The sequence below is a fragment of the Trichechus manatus genome, unplaced genomic scaffold, assembly GCF_000243295.1.
Source record: "Trichechus manatus latirostris isolate Lorelei unplaced genomic scaffold, TriManLat1.0 scaffold00093, whole genome shotgun sequence".
In the NCBI taxonomy this organism is placed as follows: domain Eukaryota; kingdom Metazoa; phylum Chordata; class Mammalia; order Sirenia; family Trichechidae; genus Trichechus; species Trichechus manatus.
The window spans coordinates 5991626-6010307 of NW_004444029.1; the positions used below are offsets into that span (position 1 = coordinate 5991626).

The 18682-nt window shown below is 45.8% G+C and overlaps 1 pseudogene and 2 gene segments (V, D, J or C); all 3 read right to left on the reverse strand.

Moving 5' to 3' along the window:
- Positions 1-2215: 2215 nt before the first annotated feature.
- On the reverse strand, positions 2216-4936 carry LOC101342940 (T-cell receptor beta chain V region CTL-L17-like; annotated as a pseudogene).
- Positions 4937-7355: 2419 nt separating this feature from the next.
- Positions 7356-16238, reverse strand: LOC101343193 (T-cell receptor beta chain V region CTL-L17-like). The segment is given in 4 exon segments: positions 7356-7466; positions 8009-8295; positions 8401-8447; positions 16213-16238. Coding segments are annotated over 4 exon segments (471 nt in total).
- Positions 16239-16763: 525 nt separating this feature from the next.
- On the reverse strand, positions 16764-17617 carry LOC101343448 (immunoglobulin lambda variable 3-19-like). The segment is given in 2 exon segments: positions 16764-17137; positions 17569-17617. Coding segments are annotated over 2 exon segments (405 nt in total).
- Between the last annotated feature and the right edge of the window lie 1065 nt (positions 17618-18682).

Below are 18682 nucleotides of genomic sequence, written 5' to 3' on the forward strand. Positions count from 1 at the left end.
GGTATGAATGAACCTGAGCTGAGAGAGATCTCCAGACTTACTGTATGGTCAGTATTGCCACATTCTTCAAATAGATCAAACAGGCAAAGCAGCAAACATGACTTTTGGTCTGGTAATAGGCAGTTTTGACTGTTAGGAGAGCAGTTTCATCAGAACAGAAGTAGGTCCAAGAGAAGGCTGACAATGGCATCCAGAGGAGTGATTCTCCTGTGGCAAAAGCTAAGGTGTCGGCCACCAGGAGTAACAGTGGACTTGGAGGGGACCCAGAATGGGGTACTAAGGACACTCCTTACAGAGAGCTGGAAAAGTAACTTGAAATGTTGTTGTTAGTTGCTGTCGAGTCAGCTCTGGTTCACGGCAACCTTAGGTATGAGAGAATGAAACATTGCCTGGTCCTGCGCCATCTTCACGATCATTGTTATGTTGGAGTCCATCGCTCCAGCAATTTTGTCAGCTCATCTCATTAAGGGTCGCCACCTTTTTTTCTGACACTCTACCAAACAGGCTGTCCTTTTCTATTGATTGATCTTCCCTGATGACAGGTCCACAACAAGACAGTCAAAGTCTTGCCATCCTTGCTTCTAAGGAACATTCTTGTGTTTCTCTGAGAACTGATTTGTTCATGCTTGAATAAGAGGTCATAAAAATACATCAACAAAGTGAGAGCTGCTGTTTCAAGGGATCAGAATGAAATTTTGCCAGAGAACAGAAGAAGTAAGTTTGGTTTTCTGAGAGTGAGACTAAAGGGTTTAGCTGATACTGAAAAAAGGAAGGTGTGTCCAGAGAGAATCTATACAGTTCTCCAGAGCTGAGTGGTGGGGTGGTGTAGAAATGGCCAGTTTTGTGGACAAAATGGATTGCAGAATTTTAACAGAGATACTTTGAATTCTCCAACTGATCTATGTAAATGTAATGACCTACCCAGGTAGAGTTAATAACCCAATGCCTCCCTACAACTGTATCGATGTTTAGTGTGTTGTCCCTACTACATTTCAATCACATACCTGAGCACTTTTTGCTTATCACCACAGTAGGTACTTTTCCACTGAGAACACACTAATCTGCTCCCTTCTCTCCGCTTCACAGAAACCAACAAGTGGCTTTGCAGCAACTGAAGTTGTCACACTTAAAATTAGCATGCTTATTGTGCTGCCTGGGTTACCCGCTTATAAAGAGATTCACTGGAGTCTTCACTGGCTCACACATTGCTCTGAAAACTAAGATTTGATCTCCTCTCCATTTATTTCTCCTCTCCTAGGGTCTTTGTGTCCAGGAAATACATAAATAATTCCCCTTCCTCACTTGTAATGGACATCTCTTGGGTGCCCAAGCCCCTAATTTGGGTATTCCTCTCCCTGAAATCTTGGCCTCTTGATCTATAAAATCAAAGGGACAGGGCCCAGGTGCCATGTTCAAAATGACCCGACCCCTGTGACTAAAGGTGGATTTTCCAAGAGAACGTTCTTGAGAAAAGCAGGGCCAATCTCTCCTGTCTTCTGGATTTTGTAATCTAGTTTGAGAGACAGTCAAGCTCCTCCTTCTCAATGTGGTTGGAAGACTACAATCAGAATATACAATCTTCTACTTACTATGAGAGCTAAGAATGGAGAAGACAATGTATAATAAGGAAGAAACATGAGACAAACAAGGTAGAAAAAAGAAATGAGTTGTAAAGTTGGCCATGTCATTGTTGCAAGACTTCGTTTCAGATTGTTTCTGAGAAATTTCTGTGTTATTGTTTTGGGGTTCTATGGAGTCCCTAGGCAACATAAATGGTTAAGCACTCAACTACTAACCAAAAGGTTGGTGTTTGGAACCCACCAACAGGTACTTGGAAAGAAAGGCCTGGCAATCTGCTTCTGAAAGTCCACAGCCTTGAAAACCCTATGGAGTACAGTTCTACTCTGCATACATGGGATCTCTATGAGTTTGAATTGACTGGACAGCAACTGTTTTTTTTCTTTTTTCTTTTCAGGAGGGACACATATTTAGCCTTGGAATAAACTCCCTGTTGGCTAAGGGCAGCTCTAGTTAGCTTCTCTTCCTTCCAACCAGTGAGCCACCTGCTTCCTACACTGGACCACCATGAGTTTGTTGATCCTGGGAAAATATCACAAACTGAATATTGAGGAAAATACCACAAACTGAATATTAGGTCAGTGTAACCACTTTTCCACTCTTGACATAACTGACTATGGTTTTTGCAGGTTTATGCCTAGCTCCTGCCTACAGATGACATCACCGTAGCCATAAACTCACTTCCTGTTATTGCTGTTAGAAGAAGGATGGGTCCTAGAGAAGGCTCTTGGATCTGGGGGATGGCAGGTTTATGAGCAGAGGAGAGGCAGGACGACACCTCTGTGTCTCTACTGTTGGCACACAGGTACACGGCCAAGTCCCCCAAGCCCAGTGAGTGGATTTAAGACTACAAAAGGAAGTGTTGGGCCAGTTGAGTTGGAAGTTATCGGAGGTGTCTGTTCCATTGTTAAATTCTGTATTGTAGTAGTAGAACAGCAGCTTCAGAGCTTGGTTCTGCTTCTGCTGGTACAAGTACCTGACACCAGGATTCAGATTCTGAGAACTCAGGGTCACCAATTTTCCCACCCTGGTAACCTGGTATTTTGGGCTCTGGGTGACCATAGCACCCATGGAACCTGTAGAGAGAGAAGGGAAACTTAAGAGTCAGAAAGAGGCTGATGTTGCTGGCACGAAAGAAGGTCATAGAAAGTCATAGACCAGTCCAGTTGCATCGGGTTGGTTCCAACTCATGATGACCCCACATGTGTCAGAGTAGAACTGGGTGTCATAGGGTTTTCAATGGCTGATTTTCAGGAGCAGATTGCCAGGTGTTTCTTACAAGGCACCCTGGGTGACTTGAGCCTCCAACCTTTCAGTTAGCAGCCAAGTGTGTAAACTACTTGCACTGCCCAGGGACTTCAGAACTGACGACAATAGAGCCTTAGTCAAAGCATTCCTTCTGCCCAGGACTCGTCTGGTTCCCGGAGACAAAGAGCCAGGCAGGGGAGAAGCCTGGGACCCATTGCAGGGCCAGAGCAGGGGTGGGACGTCTGTCTGTTCTAGGCTCTGATCTCTGGATTGAGAGGTGGCAGTTCAGAGTCCATGGTTCCCGGTAGATAGATTTACTTGTGGTGACAGAGCTGTTGTTGATGTCACAGGGTGAGGTTCACCCCTCTCTGTGTTATTGTACCCAGCTTCCTGCTTGGCAGGGAGTCTGGGTGTGGCTGGGTCAGGCACAGAGCAGCAGTTTATCCCCTAAACCATTTACTGCTTCTTTGAGTCAGGGGTTCCCTTATCTGCCCCTTCCCCATATCCTTCCTGACCTCCCCACCCAACCCCCTTTTTCTCACATCCTACAGGGTGGCTCAGTGGCTTAAGGAACCCTGGTAGCACAGTGGTTAAGCACTCATTTGCTAACCAAAAATTTGGCGGTTTGAACCCACTAGCTGCTCTGTGGGAGAAAGACGTGACAGTTGGCTTTCATAAAGATTTACAGCCTAGGAAACCGTATGGAGCAGTTCTACCCTGTCACATCAGTTCAGTTTGAGCTGGAATCAACTCAATGGCAAGCTTCTTTTTTTTTTTTTTGGTATACAGTGGCTCAGAGGTCCCTCCATACATGCACAGCTTTGCAAACCTGCTGAGATAGTGCTTTCGCATCTTACACTCCCATCACAGATGGATGACTGATGTGTACAAACTAAACAGGTGCTGTCAAGATGACCCTGACTCATGGTGACCCCATGTGTGTAGAGCACAAATGTGCTCCATTGGGTTTTCAAGACTGATTTTTTTGAAAGCAGATCACCGGGCCTTTCTTCCAAGGTGACTCTGGGTGGACTCGAACCTCAAAACTTTCAATTAGCTGCTGAGTGCTTCAACCATTTGCACCGCCTTTGAACTCTGTCTGCGAACCATCTCCACCCTAATACAGCATCCCAGCCCAGGGATTTGAGATGATGAAGGGCCTCTTGGTCTCACCTGTAGTTAGCCTTCTCTTTGGCTTCTCCTTTTACTATCCTCACAGGATCAGAACACCGTCAGACCAGGTGGTGGCTGGCTGATGGCCAAGCCTTTTTTGGAAACAGGTTGAGATGATGGACATAGGGATGGTCGGGGCCTTGCAGGGCTGTTCCAAGAGGAAGGGCATGGGGAGCAGAGGGGTGTGAGAGAAGGTCGACTATGAACTGAGGTTGTTCAGGGAGGAGAGGGGAGAGCATGCTGGCTCTAGGGTTCCCAAGGGAGTCTCCCTCAGCTCACTTGAAGATGCGTTTCCCTTCCTGCAGCAGAGAGAACCTGCAGACCAGGGCGTGAGATGACCTGTAGTGAGACTAGGGCTTCTTGGGGGACTCTGCACCCTTGAAGGCCCTGTGCAGATCAGGGCTTCTGGAGGTGGCCTTCACAGGGCAGGGGCTCATGAGCACAGGGCAACCTCAGCCCCTCTAGCTGTCCTTTCTGTGTGGGGCTGAGGTGGCCCTGCAGCACTGTGGAGACACTGCTGGCGCAGAAGTTCACAGTTGTCTGTGAGCAGGTGGCTGACCCCAGCGTGAGGGGGAAGTTCTCAGTGTTTGATCTGGAGACACTGTACCCGCCAGGGACGTCACCATTGTTGGTGATGTCAGCACCTACTGAGTAATGGATCAGTCACAGCCCCAGTTCTGGGTCTTGTCAGTACCAGTACATGTAGTTGTCCTGGACACATTGTATGGTCACCTCCCCTCCTGTCTTTGTGACCTTGTGCCTGGGGATCTGCGTGACGCTAGCATCCATGTGCCCTGTAACAGAAAGCAGCTGAGGTCCCAAGAGAATGGCTTGTATTGAGGCTGTGGGAGGCCCAAGGAAGGAGGCACACCTGTGACCAGGACTCACCTGCCCACAGGACACAGAAGGCCAAAGGAAAGAGGAGGCTGGGGCCCATCCCAGCATGGAGAGAATCTGTGTCTCCTGACTCTGTCATGGGAAGTGGACCTTCAGTGGAGACACTCATGATGTCACTGTCCCTACAGGTGCTTGGGCAGCAGAGTTCAGCAGCCGCACCTCTCTCCACAGGAACTAGTCGATCATAGACGCACAGCCGAGCAGCTCAGAATGGGAGCATTAGTAGCTCTATTTGTAAAGAAGTTTATCTGCGTACATGCCGTGTCCCTGACTTCTAGGAGGAAATTTGTTTCTCTATGTGTATTTTATTCCCACTATGATACAGTTCCTCATTATTGTTGTTTTTGAAGTCCCTGGGTGGCACAAAGGATTAAGTGCTCTACTACTAACTGAAAGTTTGGCAGTAAGAACCTACCCAGAGGCATCACGGAAGAAAAGCCTGGTGATTTTCTTGTGAAGGGTCAAGGCCTTGAATCTCCTATGGACCAGTCTATTCTGCACATGTGGGGTCTCCATGTGTTGGAGACAATTCATTGACAACTAATAACAACATACTATTTTTACTCTTTCCTGATATTTCTGGAGTGTAGGGAGAATCATCATGGCCACCCTAGTGCCTTTTATGACTTGTCTGATCAAAAGTCTCCTCCAGGAACATTTTACCAATTTTCCACATCACCTAGACTCTGGATCACTGGTGTCAGCCTACAGCAACCCCCCCTCATTAAAAGAACCAGCCTGACAGTCAGCAAGTTTTCAGGGGCAAAGTCTCATGTTGCTCTTTCTCCAGCAGTTTACAGAGCTGCCCTCCAGGAGAGGCTCCCCTGTGCCCTCGTGGGCCAGTTCTTCCCTTGTTTGGGTGAGGTTGAGGAGGACTGGGCTGCCTGAGTCCTTGTGACTGTGTTGTCCTTGAGGAAAAGAGTGTCTTTCACGATGTGAATGAGGTGTTCACAGAGAGCCTCCTGGGTCAAAGGGAAACACTCTGTCTCCATTCAGAGGGTCTTGTCCACACCAAATGCAAGAACATCAGCTGAGCCAGAAGCTTGCTGTAACTCAGAACTTCCATGTAGTCAACAGCAGTAGGTGATGTACTTTCATAGAGAGGCCATCGCTCAGTCAGGGGTATTTCTGTGACCACACGTCTTAAAATAATCTTTGCAAAAGGGAGATGGCTGGATCTCAGCTCATCCACTTCTTCAATGTGTTATCATGTTGTGTTGCTGTTGGTAGCTGTTGTCGAGTTGATTCTGACTCATGGCCACCACCTGTGTTAGAGTAGGACTGCTCCGTAGGGTTTCCTTGACTGTAATCTTTATGGAAGCAGGTCGCCAGGCCTTTATTCTATTCTTAAAGATAAGGAATGTGATTTTTAAAATTAAGTCTTGTTTCCCAAACTTTAGGGTTTTTTTTTTTTTTTTCCATACTAGGTTCCAGAAATTAACAGACGAGTAACAACTATCCTACAGCTAAACTACAATCCATTTTTGTGGACAAGATGGCAGCAAATTAAAATTCACTCTCTTGCTTTGCATTTTCTGTTCTGTGTAGATGGAGTGCTAAATACAGCCTTGGCCCTCAGAAAGCCCATTCCCATTGAATCCATTCCAACTCACAGCGACCCTATAGGACAGAGTAGAACTGTCCCATAGGGTATCCAATGCCGTAATCTTTACAGAAGCCAACTGCCACATCTTTCTCCTGTGGAGCCAGTGGGTGGGTTTGAACCTCCAACCTTTCAGTTAGCAGGTGAGTGCTTAACCATTGCACCACCAGGGCTCCATCTCAGCACCAGACCAAAAAAAACAAAAAAAAATCATTGCTGTCAGATCGATTTTGACTCATAGTGACCCTATAGGACAGAGTAGAATTGTCCCATGGGGTTTCCGAAGAGCTGCTGATGGATTCAAACTGCCGACCTTTTGGTTAGCAGTCGAGCTCTTAACCACTGCACTACCAGGGCCCCAGGTACCTTTCAATGTCCTCTAACACTCTTCACATTTATTGCAAGAGCTAGAAGCCTTGAATCTCCATTCCCCAGAGTCCTCTGACAGCACCTTTCTGGAATCAGTTTAACTTCTTCAAATAAGCTACATAGGGGAAAATTTGACAGAGAGAAGAAAGACGTTTCGTCTATAGTAGCAGACAGGTGTTTTGCAGGGGCCTCTGGACACCTCCCTGTGAATCGTCCACATGGTGGGAAAGGTCCACTCTGACCCTCATCTGTTTTCTCCAGCTCCTGACCTGGGCAGCTGTAGTAACTTCAGATTTCTGGTCGTTAGTAATGAGACAGAGAGTAGGCTGCAGCCTCCCCAGGCCCCCCCTCCCCAGCCCTTCTGATGATTTGAGAGCATCAATTCCCTGTATTAGCTCCCACCCCGCCTTCAATTCCTGGTGGGCTTCTGTTTTCGTGGCTGTATCCTCTGTGGTTCTGGGAAGCCCCCTAGTTACTTAGCCCTGGATTAGGAGAACGTCATTACCCTGCTCCATGTGGAACGGGGCAGAGGGGAGCATCTTCCTACTGGGTCACAGCTCGGGACACACACCTGTTCTCTGGCTGAAGCTTTAGGTCCTGGAAGTCAGGGGACTAAGCGGCAGTAACCAGACACCACGACCTGTGATTGCCCACACCTGCTCAGCTGGTCTCCACAGGAGAGAGGCATGCTCCACCACATCTTGTTGACCGAGACCAGGGACACTGTGGGATCTAGTTTTGGAGCATAGAGACATAGGCTTGAATCCTGGCTCTGATATTTGTAAATATGAAATACGGGGAGTCTCCATGAATCACACCTTCCTGTCTGTAAAGTGACACGAGACGTCCCCATCTATAAAGTGGACATGATAATGTCCTTCCTTGCACCCCTACTCTCTCCCATGGAGTAGGTGCTCCTGCCTTTTGCTAGGATTGGAGGGGGCCTGCGAGAGCTGAGAACCTGAGTGATGCGGTGGTCAGGGAGCTCCTGCCATGCTCTGCTGCAGGGAGCGTAGGAGAAGGACCAGAGCACCGCAGGGGCCGGGCTGGGGCTGCCCTGCTTGCCCTCCCTCACATCCCCAGCGGGGGAAGGAGGTTTGGATACAGCTGTGAGGTGGCCCTGCAGGGCTGTGCCAATATGCTGGCACAGAGGAACACAGCTGAGTCCTCCTGCTCCAGGGCGCTCACTTTCAGCTCCGACTGGTCGTCAGAGAACTGCAGGCCTGAGAACCGGCCCGGGATGTTGCCTTTCTCTTGCTGTTTCCCGTTGTAATACCGAAAGAGGAACTGTGGGCCCTGGCCCTGGGTCTGCTGGTACCAGTACATGCTGCTGTGTCCAGAGGCAGGGTGACATTGCAGAGTGGCTTTTCTCCCCTTTTCCGCTATGAGGTTTCTGGGGGACTGGATGATGCCAGCATCCACTGGACCTGTAGAGTAGGGGACAAGCTGGAGCCTAGCTTACAGGAGCCTGACACTCAGCAGCAACTGACACCTGTGGGTTCAGGGAGGTTCCAACCAAACCCAGGACTCACCTGCCCCCAGGAGACTCAGAGCCACCCAGCAGAGGATCCTGGAGCCCCTGGCAGGGCCAGGCAGGAAGAGGGTGGGTGTCTCCTATTCAGGGCTTCCAGAGAGCAGGCTTATCCTCCCCTTCCTCTGACTAGAGTTTCCCATGACATTGCTGTTCTGATGTCACCATCCCTGTAGGATCCTAAGCACCCCCTCCACCCCCTGACAGCACAGCCTCATTGCACCCAGGTCCTCCCCTCTGTCCAGCTCCTGTGCAGCAGGTGGGGCCAGCAGGCCGAGGTGGCCGGGCAGAGTCGGGACAGCAGCCTTTCCCACACCCTCTCTGATCTTTCTCTGAGACCGTCGATCCTTGGCACACACCTGGCCTTGGTTATCCTGGGGGCTGCCTCCTGAAGTCCCCTCCTGCCACTACCAAATGCAGGCTCCAGAGGGCTCCCTCCCTGCTGTGGCGAATCCACCTGCAGATCATGTCAGTGGGTGCCAGAGATTATGCTTAACCCCTCAGACCTCCCATTAGCCTGGTTCCTCAAAGAGGCTCCCCCTGCCAGGACTCAGCCAAGACTCCTCCTTAACCTGAGTCTCCCACACAGCTGTCAGCAGCTCTCCGTGGAGCCACAGCGCCCCCAGGTGGCCAATGGTGTGGCCACAGACTGCAGTTCTATGATGTGGCCCAGGGAGGCTGGGCATTACATAAGAGGCAGGATGCCTCCCAGGACTGCTGGGAGCCAGTCCATTTCATGTTTTCTGCCTCCAGTGTAGGCTTCCCAGCAGAGAGGGAGGCACAAAGCAAATATTTGCCAAAAAGGTGAAAACAAATCCTAAATCTTATCAATTAGTGCTCTAGACAGGAAGATACCAGCCAGTCATTAGATGCCAGCTGCCTTGGGAAGGGGGTAGGGTCTCTGCAAAGTCTCTCTCTTTAATCAAAGGTAATTCCTGGAGAGGGTAAGCCCTGGTTCTATCAGCTGAAAAATCTTCTCCATGGCTGGCAGAGTAACCCTGAAGGGGAAACTGCCTACTTGCAGGTCTTGTTTTGTGAAGACCCTTCCAACTCTTTCACTCTTTTGTATTGGGTTTACTTGCCAGGTTATGTTTGATTTGTAGGAATTCTTTATATTAGGGATAAAAAATATCAGTTACGGTCAAGTTGACTCTACTCATGGAGACCTCATCTCATGGGTGCACAGTATACCTGCTCTATAGGGTTTTCCAGGTTGTGATGTTTCAGAAGCAAATTGCCAGGCCTTTCTTTTGAGGCGCCTCTGGGTGGATTTGAGCAGCCAGTTTTTCAGTTAGTAGTCGAGCACTTAACTGTACCACCCGGGAATATTATACATATATATATATATATAAGCAATTGGTGGTCTGTTCTGCTGTCACCCCCTGGGTTGTTCCGACTGATGATATTGATCTTTTCCATCGTTTGTTTACACAGAAGTTGTAGATTTGATTCCTGTTTTCCATCTGGTGAGGTCCAAGGGTATAGTTGCAGTTTGTGTTGGTGAAAAAACATATTTGCAATTAAGAAGTCATTAGTCTTGCAAAATTCTATCATGGGATCTCTGGCATCATTTCTATCAGCAAGGCCATATTTTTCAACTTCCTATTCTTCTTTGTTTCGAACTTTGGCATTCCAATCACCACTAATTATCAATGCATCTTGATTGCATGTTTGATCCATTTCAGGCTGCAGAAGTTGGTAAAAATCTTCAATGTCTTCATCTTTACCTTAGTGGTTGGTGCTTAAATATGAATAATAGTCATAGTAACTTCTCTTCCTTGTAGGTGTATAGATATTATCCTATCATTGACAGTGCTGTACTTCAGGATAGATACTGAGATTTTTTTTTGACAATGACTGCAACGCCATTCCTTTTCAAGTTTCATTCCCACCATAGTAGACCATATTGTTATCCAATTCAAAATGGTTAATACCAGTCCATTTCAGCTTACTAATGCCTGGGATATCTATGTTTCTGTGTTCTAATTAATTTTTGAAGACTTTCAATTTTTGTAGATTCATACTTTGTACATTCTATGTTATGATTATTAATGGGTGTTCACAGCTGTTTCTTCTCATTTTGAGTCCTGCCACACCAATAAAGTCGATTCTACTATGAGGAGGCAGCTCTTCCCCAGTCGTATTTTGAGTGTCTTCCAACCTGAGGGGTTCATCTTCTGGCACTATATCAGACAGTGTCATGCTGCTGTTCATAAGGATTTCACGGACCAATTTTTTTCAGAAGTAGACTGGGAGATCTTTCTTTCTTCCTAGTCTGTCTTAGTCTGGAAGTTTCACTGAAACCTGTCCATCAAGGGTGACCGTGCTGGTATTGGAAATACCAGTGGCAAAACTTCCAGTATCACAGCAACACACAAGTCCCTACATTAGGTCAAACTGTGTTGTACTGACTATGCAAAGGCATTTGACTGTGTGGATCATAACAAATTATGGACAACATCATGAAGAATGGGAATTCCAGAAAACTTAACTGTGTTCATGAGGAACCTGTACTTAGACCAAGAGGCAGTCATCTGAATAGAACAAGGGGATAATGTGTGATTTAAAGTCAAGAAATATATGCAGCAGGGTTGTATCTTTTCACCATACTTATTCAATCTGTATGCTGAGCAAATAATCTGAGAAGCTAGACTATATGAAAAAGAATGGGGCATCAGGATTGGAGGAAGACTCATTAACAACCTGCGTTATGCAGAAAACACCATCTTGCTTGCTGAAGGTGAAGAGGACTTGAAGCACTTACTGATGAAGATCAAAGACCACAGCCTTCAGCATGGATTACACCTCAACATAAAGAAAACAAAACTCCTCACAACTGAACCAATAAGCAACATGACGATAAACAGAGAAAAGACCGAAGTTGTCGAGGATTTCGTTTTACTTGGATCCACAATCGACACCCATGGAAGCAGCAGCCAAGAAATCAAACGACGCATTGCATTGGACAAATCTGCTGTAAAAGCCCTCTTTAAAGTATTGAAAAGCAAAGATGTCACCTTGAAGACTAAGGTGTTCCTGACCCAAGCCATGGTATTTTCAATCACATCAAATGCACGAGAAAGCTGGACAATGCATAAGGAAGACCGAAGAAGAATTGGTGCCTTTGAACTGTGGTGTTGGCAAAGAATACTGAATATACCATGGTCTGCCTAGAGAATGAACAAATCTGTCTTGGAAGAAGTACAACCAGAATGCTCCTTAGAAGCTAGGATGGTGAGACTACTTCTTACATACTTTGGACATGTTGTCAGGCGGGATCAGTCCCTGGAGATTGACATCATGCTTGGTAAAGTAGAGGGTCAGCAAAAAAGAAGACCCTCAATGAGATGGACTGCCACAGTAGCTGCAACAATGGGCTCAAGCATGACAAAGGTGGTGAATACAGCTGGCCCAGGACCAACTCGACGGCACCTAACAACAACAACAACATTTCTTTATGCATCTTTCATTATCTGAAATTATACAACAATTTGATTGATGGTAGAACAAGTCACCCTATGTTGTACTTCTTCAACATAATTCTACCTTTTCTTGTCCCCCCTTCCACATAAATTTTAGATTTTCCTTGTGAAATTTCATAAAAAAAACTTTGATGGTTTTGATTAGTAGTACATTAAATACGTAGCTAATATTTCAGACATTTGGAATATTTTTATTACTTCATTTACTTATTCATGATCATGGTATGTCATTGTTGTTGTTGTTAGGTACTACTGAGTCGGTTCCCACTCACAGCAACCCTAGGTACTACAGAAGAAAACACTGCCCAGTCCTGTGCCATGCTCACAATCATTATGCTTGAGCCCACTGTTGATGCCACTGTGTCAATCCATCTCATTGAGGGTCTTCCTCTTTTTCGCTGACCCTCTACTTTACCAAGCATGATGTCTTTCTCCAGGGACTGATCCTTCCTGATAACGTGTCCAAAGTATGTAAGGCATAGTCTTGCCATCCTTCCTTCTAAGGAGCATTCTGACTGCACTTCTTCCAAGGCAGAACAAGGTATATCTCTCTTTCTTTTTTTTTTTTTATTAAAGTCTGAAATAAATATAGAGAGAACATGGTATATCTCTATTTCAGACTTTTAAAATGTCTTCCTCTTTATTTTTTTTGTAATATTCTCCATTAAGATCTTGTTTACCTTCTAGTAAATTTTTCCTAGGTGTTTTATATGTTATATTACTATTTATAAGTGTTGTCTCTCCTCTCTCGCCTTTTAAAAAATATTTTTATATTTATTTTTTAGGCAGACCATCAATGTCGGATAAGTTTCCTAGATGGTTTTATTTGAGGAATGACCACCCCAAGTGTCCTTGTAAATTTTAGACAGGTTTGGTTTTGTCTTTTTTTTATATGTTTACTACACACTATATTTAATCGAACGTGCTCATGGAGTAGTTTTTTTAAACTTACATTTGATTTCTCTCTTTTAAAAATGAAGGCCTGACATATATACAGTAAAGTTTACTGATTGTAAGTGTACAGTTCAAGGAATTTTACATATGTATGCTTCCATGTAACTACCACCCAGATTAAGATATAGAATATTTTCAGTATATGCAGAAATCCCCCCTTGTTCCTCCTCACTACTGTTTGGATTTCTATTACCAAAGATTACTTTTCTCTGTTCTTGACCTGTATATAAATAGAAACATAAATTATGTACTATTTTGTGCCTGGCTTCTTCCATGCAACATAACGTCTTGGAATTTATCCATATTGTTGTGTGTGCCAGTGGTTTTTCTTCTCTCCCTCCTTCTCTCCCTCCTTCTCCTTCTCTTTCTTTTTCTCCTCCTCCTCCTCTCCTTCTTCTTCTTCCTCTTCTTCTCCTTCTCCTTCTCCCCCTCCTTTTGGGTAGTAGTATATTGTAAGACTATATCAACATTTTTTATCCCTTTTCTTGTTTATTGGAATTTGGTTGTTTCTGGTTTTCATCTATTGTGAACAAGGATGCTGTGAACATTTCTGTTGAGCTTATAAACAGATTCTCAGGCAGGTGCCTAGGAGTGAGATTACTGAGTCACAGGAGATCCATTGTTCCTCAGTTCATCCACACCCAAGCCAGCTCTCTTCTCTGGGAAAGCTGTTGAGTGACCCTCCATGAATCTCCTTTCCCAATACAGGGAATTTGGACACCCTTTATTCAAGTATTAAGGACCTTTTATAACAGATTTGGTTTAGAGTAGATTCTTTTGGTATAAAGAACTTACCCTAGACTCAGCCACATATCTACCAATACCCATTGATTCATGTATTTATTTGGCAGTGGTTAAAGCGCTGGACTGCTAACTGAAAGGTCATTGGTTTGAAACCACCAGCAGCTCTGTGAAAGAAAGATGTGGCAGTCTGTTTCCATAGAGATTTACAGCTTGAAAACCATGTGGGGTCCTTATGAGTTGGAATAAACTTGAGGGCTATGGGTACTTGCTTACTGTAAGCTGATGCCTACCATGCTTACTGGTTAATCCACCCCGGTCATTATCCATTCAGCACAAAGGTCTAACAGCTTCTCTTTCCAGGTGAAGATCTGTGCCTGCTCTTTAGGCGCCAGGCTGTTTTACAGAAAGACCTGCATCGTCTCCTGGTGGTCAAAGGGGCACATTCACCAGATGCCTGTGGACCTTTCTGGTCATCCTTCTCCTCCCCTGAGGTCTGTGAGGAGTGGACAGCTCCAGCAGGTGAGGCAGCAGCCAGCCATCTCCAGCACCTAGTGGGGTTGGGAAGAAACTGTATGTGGTGTGGTGTCCTGCCAGCATCCTTCGTCGATTTGTATTATAACTACACCATTGTCCAGCCATTAATATGGATTGACAATTGCCTTGTCAACCTTCCTAGCTGCATTCATGGGAGTGTGCTCCTAAATCTCTGTCCTAAGTTCTCTGCTTTTCGCACTGTACATTCATTTGCTCATAAAGGGATCGAATGCCCTTTCCTTCTCCAGCTGTGCTGGATGTCCCTCCATCTAGATCTGTTCTCTGAGGCCATGACTTGAACATCCAGCTGATTCCCATATACTTCCAGTTGGATTTCTGCCCCAGCAACACCTGGTCTCAGTGTAAATCATGGTCTTCCCCCATTTGGTTCTCCCTTCCACCCAAATCTAGCAGTCATCTCCACCATCTCCCTGTCTAGTGACTCCCATGTCTAACCAGTTACCTGGTCTTTTTGATTGGAGTACCTAAACATATTTTAAATCCCTTATTTCCCTGTATGTCTACCACCACCATCATCATCCTAGCTCAACTTAAAAGTACAGGATCCCTGTGTCAGCTAGCCTGAACTGGTGCTGCATCCAGACCTGCCTTTCCCAACCCCACTGACTGTTAGAGACTCAACTCACATCCATTCTCTTGGATGAATGTGGCCACAGCATTAACTGTAATTCAATCTAAATTTGTCCTCCTTTGACCATGACCATCAAAGTAAAATCCGAGGGCATTTCTTCCAGATTTTTGATGATCTAAATGTGCAATTCTTTTTTAGGTGTAGCACTTTCTTTTCGTGTTCATTCACTCTTGTCAGAGCATATATGGCATGGCTCCATGGTTGGTTATTGTTGACAGTGCTACTTAAGAACACTGTTGTGTTCATGCCTTCTTATGTGTGTATGTGAGAGTGTCTCCTGGGTGTAAACCTGGAAGAAGGCTGCTGGGTCGTAGGGTTTATGAATGTGCAACTATATGAGATGATGCCAAACTGTCCCCAAATTCTTTCTATCACTATGCACCCACCAGTGATGTGTAATTGACCCTGTCGAACCTCACCCTTGCCAACATTTGGTATTGTCAAACTTTTCATATTTTGATAATTGTTATGGATTGAATTGTGTCCCCTCCAAAATATGTCTTAACTTGGCTAGACAATGATTTCCAGTATTGTGTGGTTGTCTGCCATTTTGTCATCTCGTGATTTTTCTGTGTTGTAAATCCTACCTCTGTGATGTTAATGAAGCAGGATTAGAGGCAGTTGTGTTAATGAGGGAGTACTCAATCTACAGGTTTATGTTGTATCTTAAGTCAATCTCTTTCAAGATATAAAAGAGAGAAGTGAGCAGAGAAACAGGGGGACCTCATACCACCAAGAAAGTAGTGCCAGGAGCAGAGCATGTCCTTTGGACTTGGGGTCCCTGTGCTGAGAAGCTCCTAGTCCAGGGGAAGATTGATGACAAGGACCTTCCTCCAGAGCCAACAGAGAGAGAAAGTCTTCCCCTGGAGCTCACTTCCTGAATATGGACTTGTAGCTTGCTAGATTGTGAGAGAATAAACTTCTGTTTGTTGAAGCCACCCACTTTTGGTATTTCTGTTATAGCAGCACTAGATAACTAAGACGGTAATCATGTATATAAACTTGCATCTCATTATGTCTTGCTTCACATTTTCCTGATACCCAATGAAATTAAACATCTTTTCCTCCATTTATTGGTCATATATGTTCCTTTCTCTATTTAAGGCATGTGCATGTATTTTGCTCACTTTCTACTTGATCATGCAAGATTAGTGGTCATTGTAATTTTTGATTTCCCCTAGAAAAAATTTTTCTGCAAGGGCCTACACTCACTGCTCCATTAATGGCTTCTGGCTTCTGACAAAGCTTTCTAGGTCCTCAGACAAGTCATGTTGTTGGAAGCCTTCCTTATATACTCTTCTGCCTTCTTTCCTCTTAGACGCCTCTCTTGAGAGCAAGCTCAGCCAATACCTTCCCTGTACCTGGTCCTACCTCTCCATTCATCAAAGTATTATGGTTCATCACAGAAATGTTCTCCTGAGTGAAGCTGTCTGCTTGGCTGACTTACCCCTCTTTATCTCGAGGGCCCAGCATGGTGACAAGACATTGTCAAATAGTCTTGGAAAGCCAAAGCGCACGCTTACCACAGAAAACACACACATTTATATATGTGTCCTGCGATCTACCTATACTGAATTTTTCCAATCATGTTTTCCATGATTAACATATGGCAGAGTCAGGACAACCATCCAGGTTTTATAATTTTCAGTCCAGGGACATCTGCAAGTCAGTGGTCACTTTATAGACCCAGCGCTATGCTTGTTTTCTGGGTCTCACACATGTGTCTCCACACTCCACACTTAGATTCTCTCTATACGCATACACACATATACATTCTACACATACACATACACACATACACTCAGTCTTTCTCTTTACTCCCACATATACACAAAATACACACACACACACACCATCTCTCTCTCAATCTCTCTTTACACACACACACAAAGTCCACATATACACACACACTTCACACACATGCATACTCACAGGTGTCTCAGTTCAAGAAGCTGTGGTTTCCTACCCTGCACACCCCCTTTCACAGGGCCCACAGACTCATGGGGAGTAGAAGGGGTGGCCGGGCAGAGGTTCTTGCTCAAGTCCCTGATCTCTGCCCCGCGCTGTGTCAATGACACCACAGAAGTAGAGGCTGCTGTCCTCGACCTGTGCACTGGTCACCATCAGAGTTGAAAATGTGAGGTCTGGGTGGCTGATGGGGAACTTGGCCTCAGTGAAGCCTTGCTCATAGGTGACGCTGGAGCCCTGGTTAGAAGTTGCGATCAGGGTGAAGCTCTGTCCCGGGAGCTGGCGATACCATAGCATTGTCATGGCCTGGATGCCCATGGAGTGGCACTGGATCTTCACCGAGGCCCCGCTCTTGCAGATGGCTCTGCTCGGGTGTTGAGAGATGAGCGCACTCAGCACAGGGCCTGGAGACACAGAATCCAAGGGGTCCCAGACCGGGAAGCCCACACGACCCAGGCAGATACCTCAGCCTCAATCCTCACTCTTCCCCAGCTCTGAAGAGTCTTATTTGTTCTGGGAAGTCTCCCTGTCCTGCTCCCCAGGATCACAACCCCACCCCTGACTGGAGAACTCTCACCTTGCCCTTTAACTCTTGAAGAGCACCTCTACTCCCTCTCACAACCACACACACACACACACACACCCACACACTCTCACACACTCTTATTCACATAGATATACACATTTGTATAACACTCAGACACGCAATCACATACACACAGTTTCACACACACATAACACACTCTTACACACACATACACATACTCATACATACTTACAAAAACACTCTCATACAAACACCCTCCCCTGCCCCTAGGCACAAGGTGGCACATACCGGGCCCCAGAAGCAGAAGCAGCACCAGCATCCTCCAGAGCTGGCCTCTCACCACACTGTCTCCCAGGAGCCTGGGAACCTGCTCTTTGTTCTTCTCTGCCCCTCTAGGGGGCTTTTCTGGGAGACGCTCTGATCTGTCCCCTGGTGGTGACCTCACCAATGGTGCAACCTGCATCCATCTCCCAACTGTCAGAGAACCAGGCATTGCTGAAAGGGGACTCAGACTTTCTAATCCAACTTCTAATTTTATAGGAGATAGGCTGAGACCTGGAGGTTTGGAATGGCTTATGCACCTTCACGTGGGGTCGTCATGAGCTGGAATCAACTTGACGGTGACTAACAACAACAGTGTAACTTTCTTAGCCTTTCATAAGGAAAGGGGCGTGCTCTGTAGTGAATGACTTATTGTCAGTTCTTTGCTTCTGTGCAATGTTCTCAAAGTTATCGGACCAAGACAACTGATGGTTGTTTATCATGACACCTACTGGTGAGCATCAGAAATCCTAGGCTGGAAGTTCAGTGTTTCTTCATAACTGTGATAAGGATGAGGGAGCCTGGTGGCACAGTGATTAAGCACTCAACTGCTAAATGAAGGGTTGGCAGTTCGAACCCACCAGCTGTTCCACAGGATAAAGATCTGGCAGTCTGTTTCCGTAAAGATCACAGCCTAGAAAACCGTATGGGCAGTTCTACTCTGTCCCGTAGGGTTGCTATGAGTAGCAATTGACTCGACGGCAGTGGGTTTGGTTTTTTTTGGAGAGGAGGACACCCCTTCATTTTCTAAATGCGGCATTTACTTCATGACTACGGTATGACAATTCCCCTCATAGACTGATGGGCTAGATTCTAGAAGTGTTTATTGATCATTTTCTGCATGTCTCTGTGTAAAGCAACATGGACACTCGAGGATAATTAATTCTATTGATTTTACTCCAGTGGACGACATAGTTGAGTACTGGCCAATGGAAATGGGTTCTATGAGATTTAGGGAATTCCTTTCTGCTTTGCCTGTGCTGGACAGCTTGTCTTTCAGGATTACTCCTGGAAAGGGAGTGTAATTGCAAAGAGCCTGGAGGGTTTTCTCCAAAGCATTCTACTTTCGTTTTTATATGCC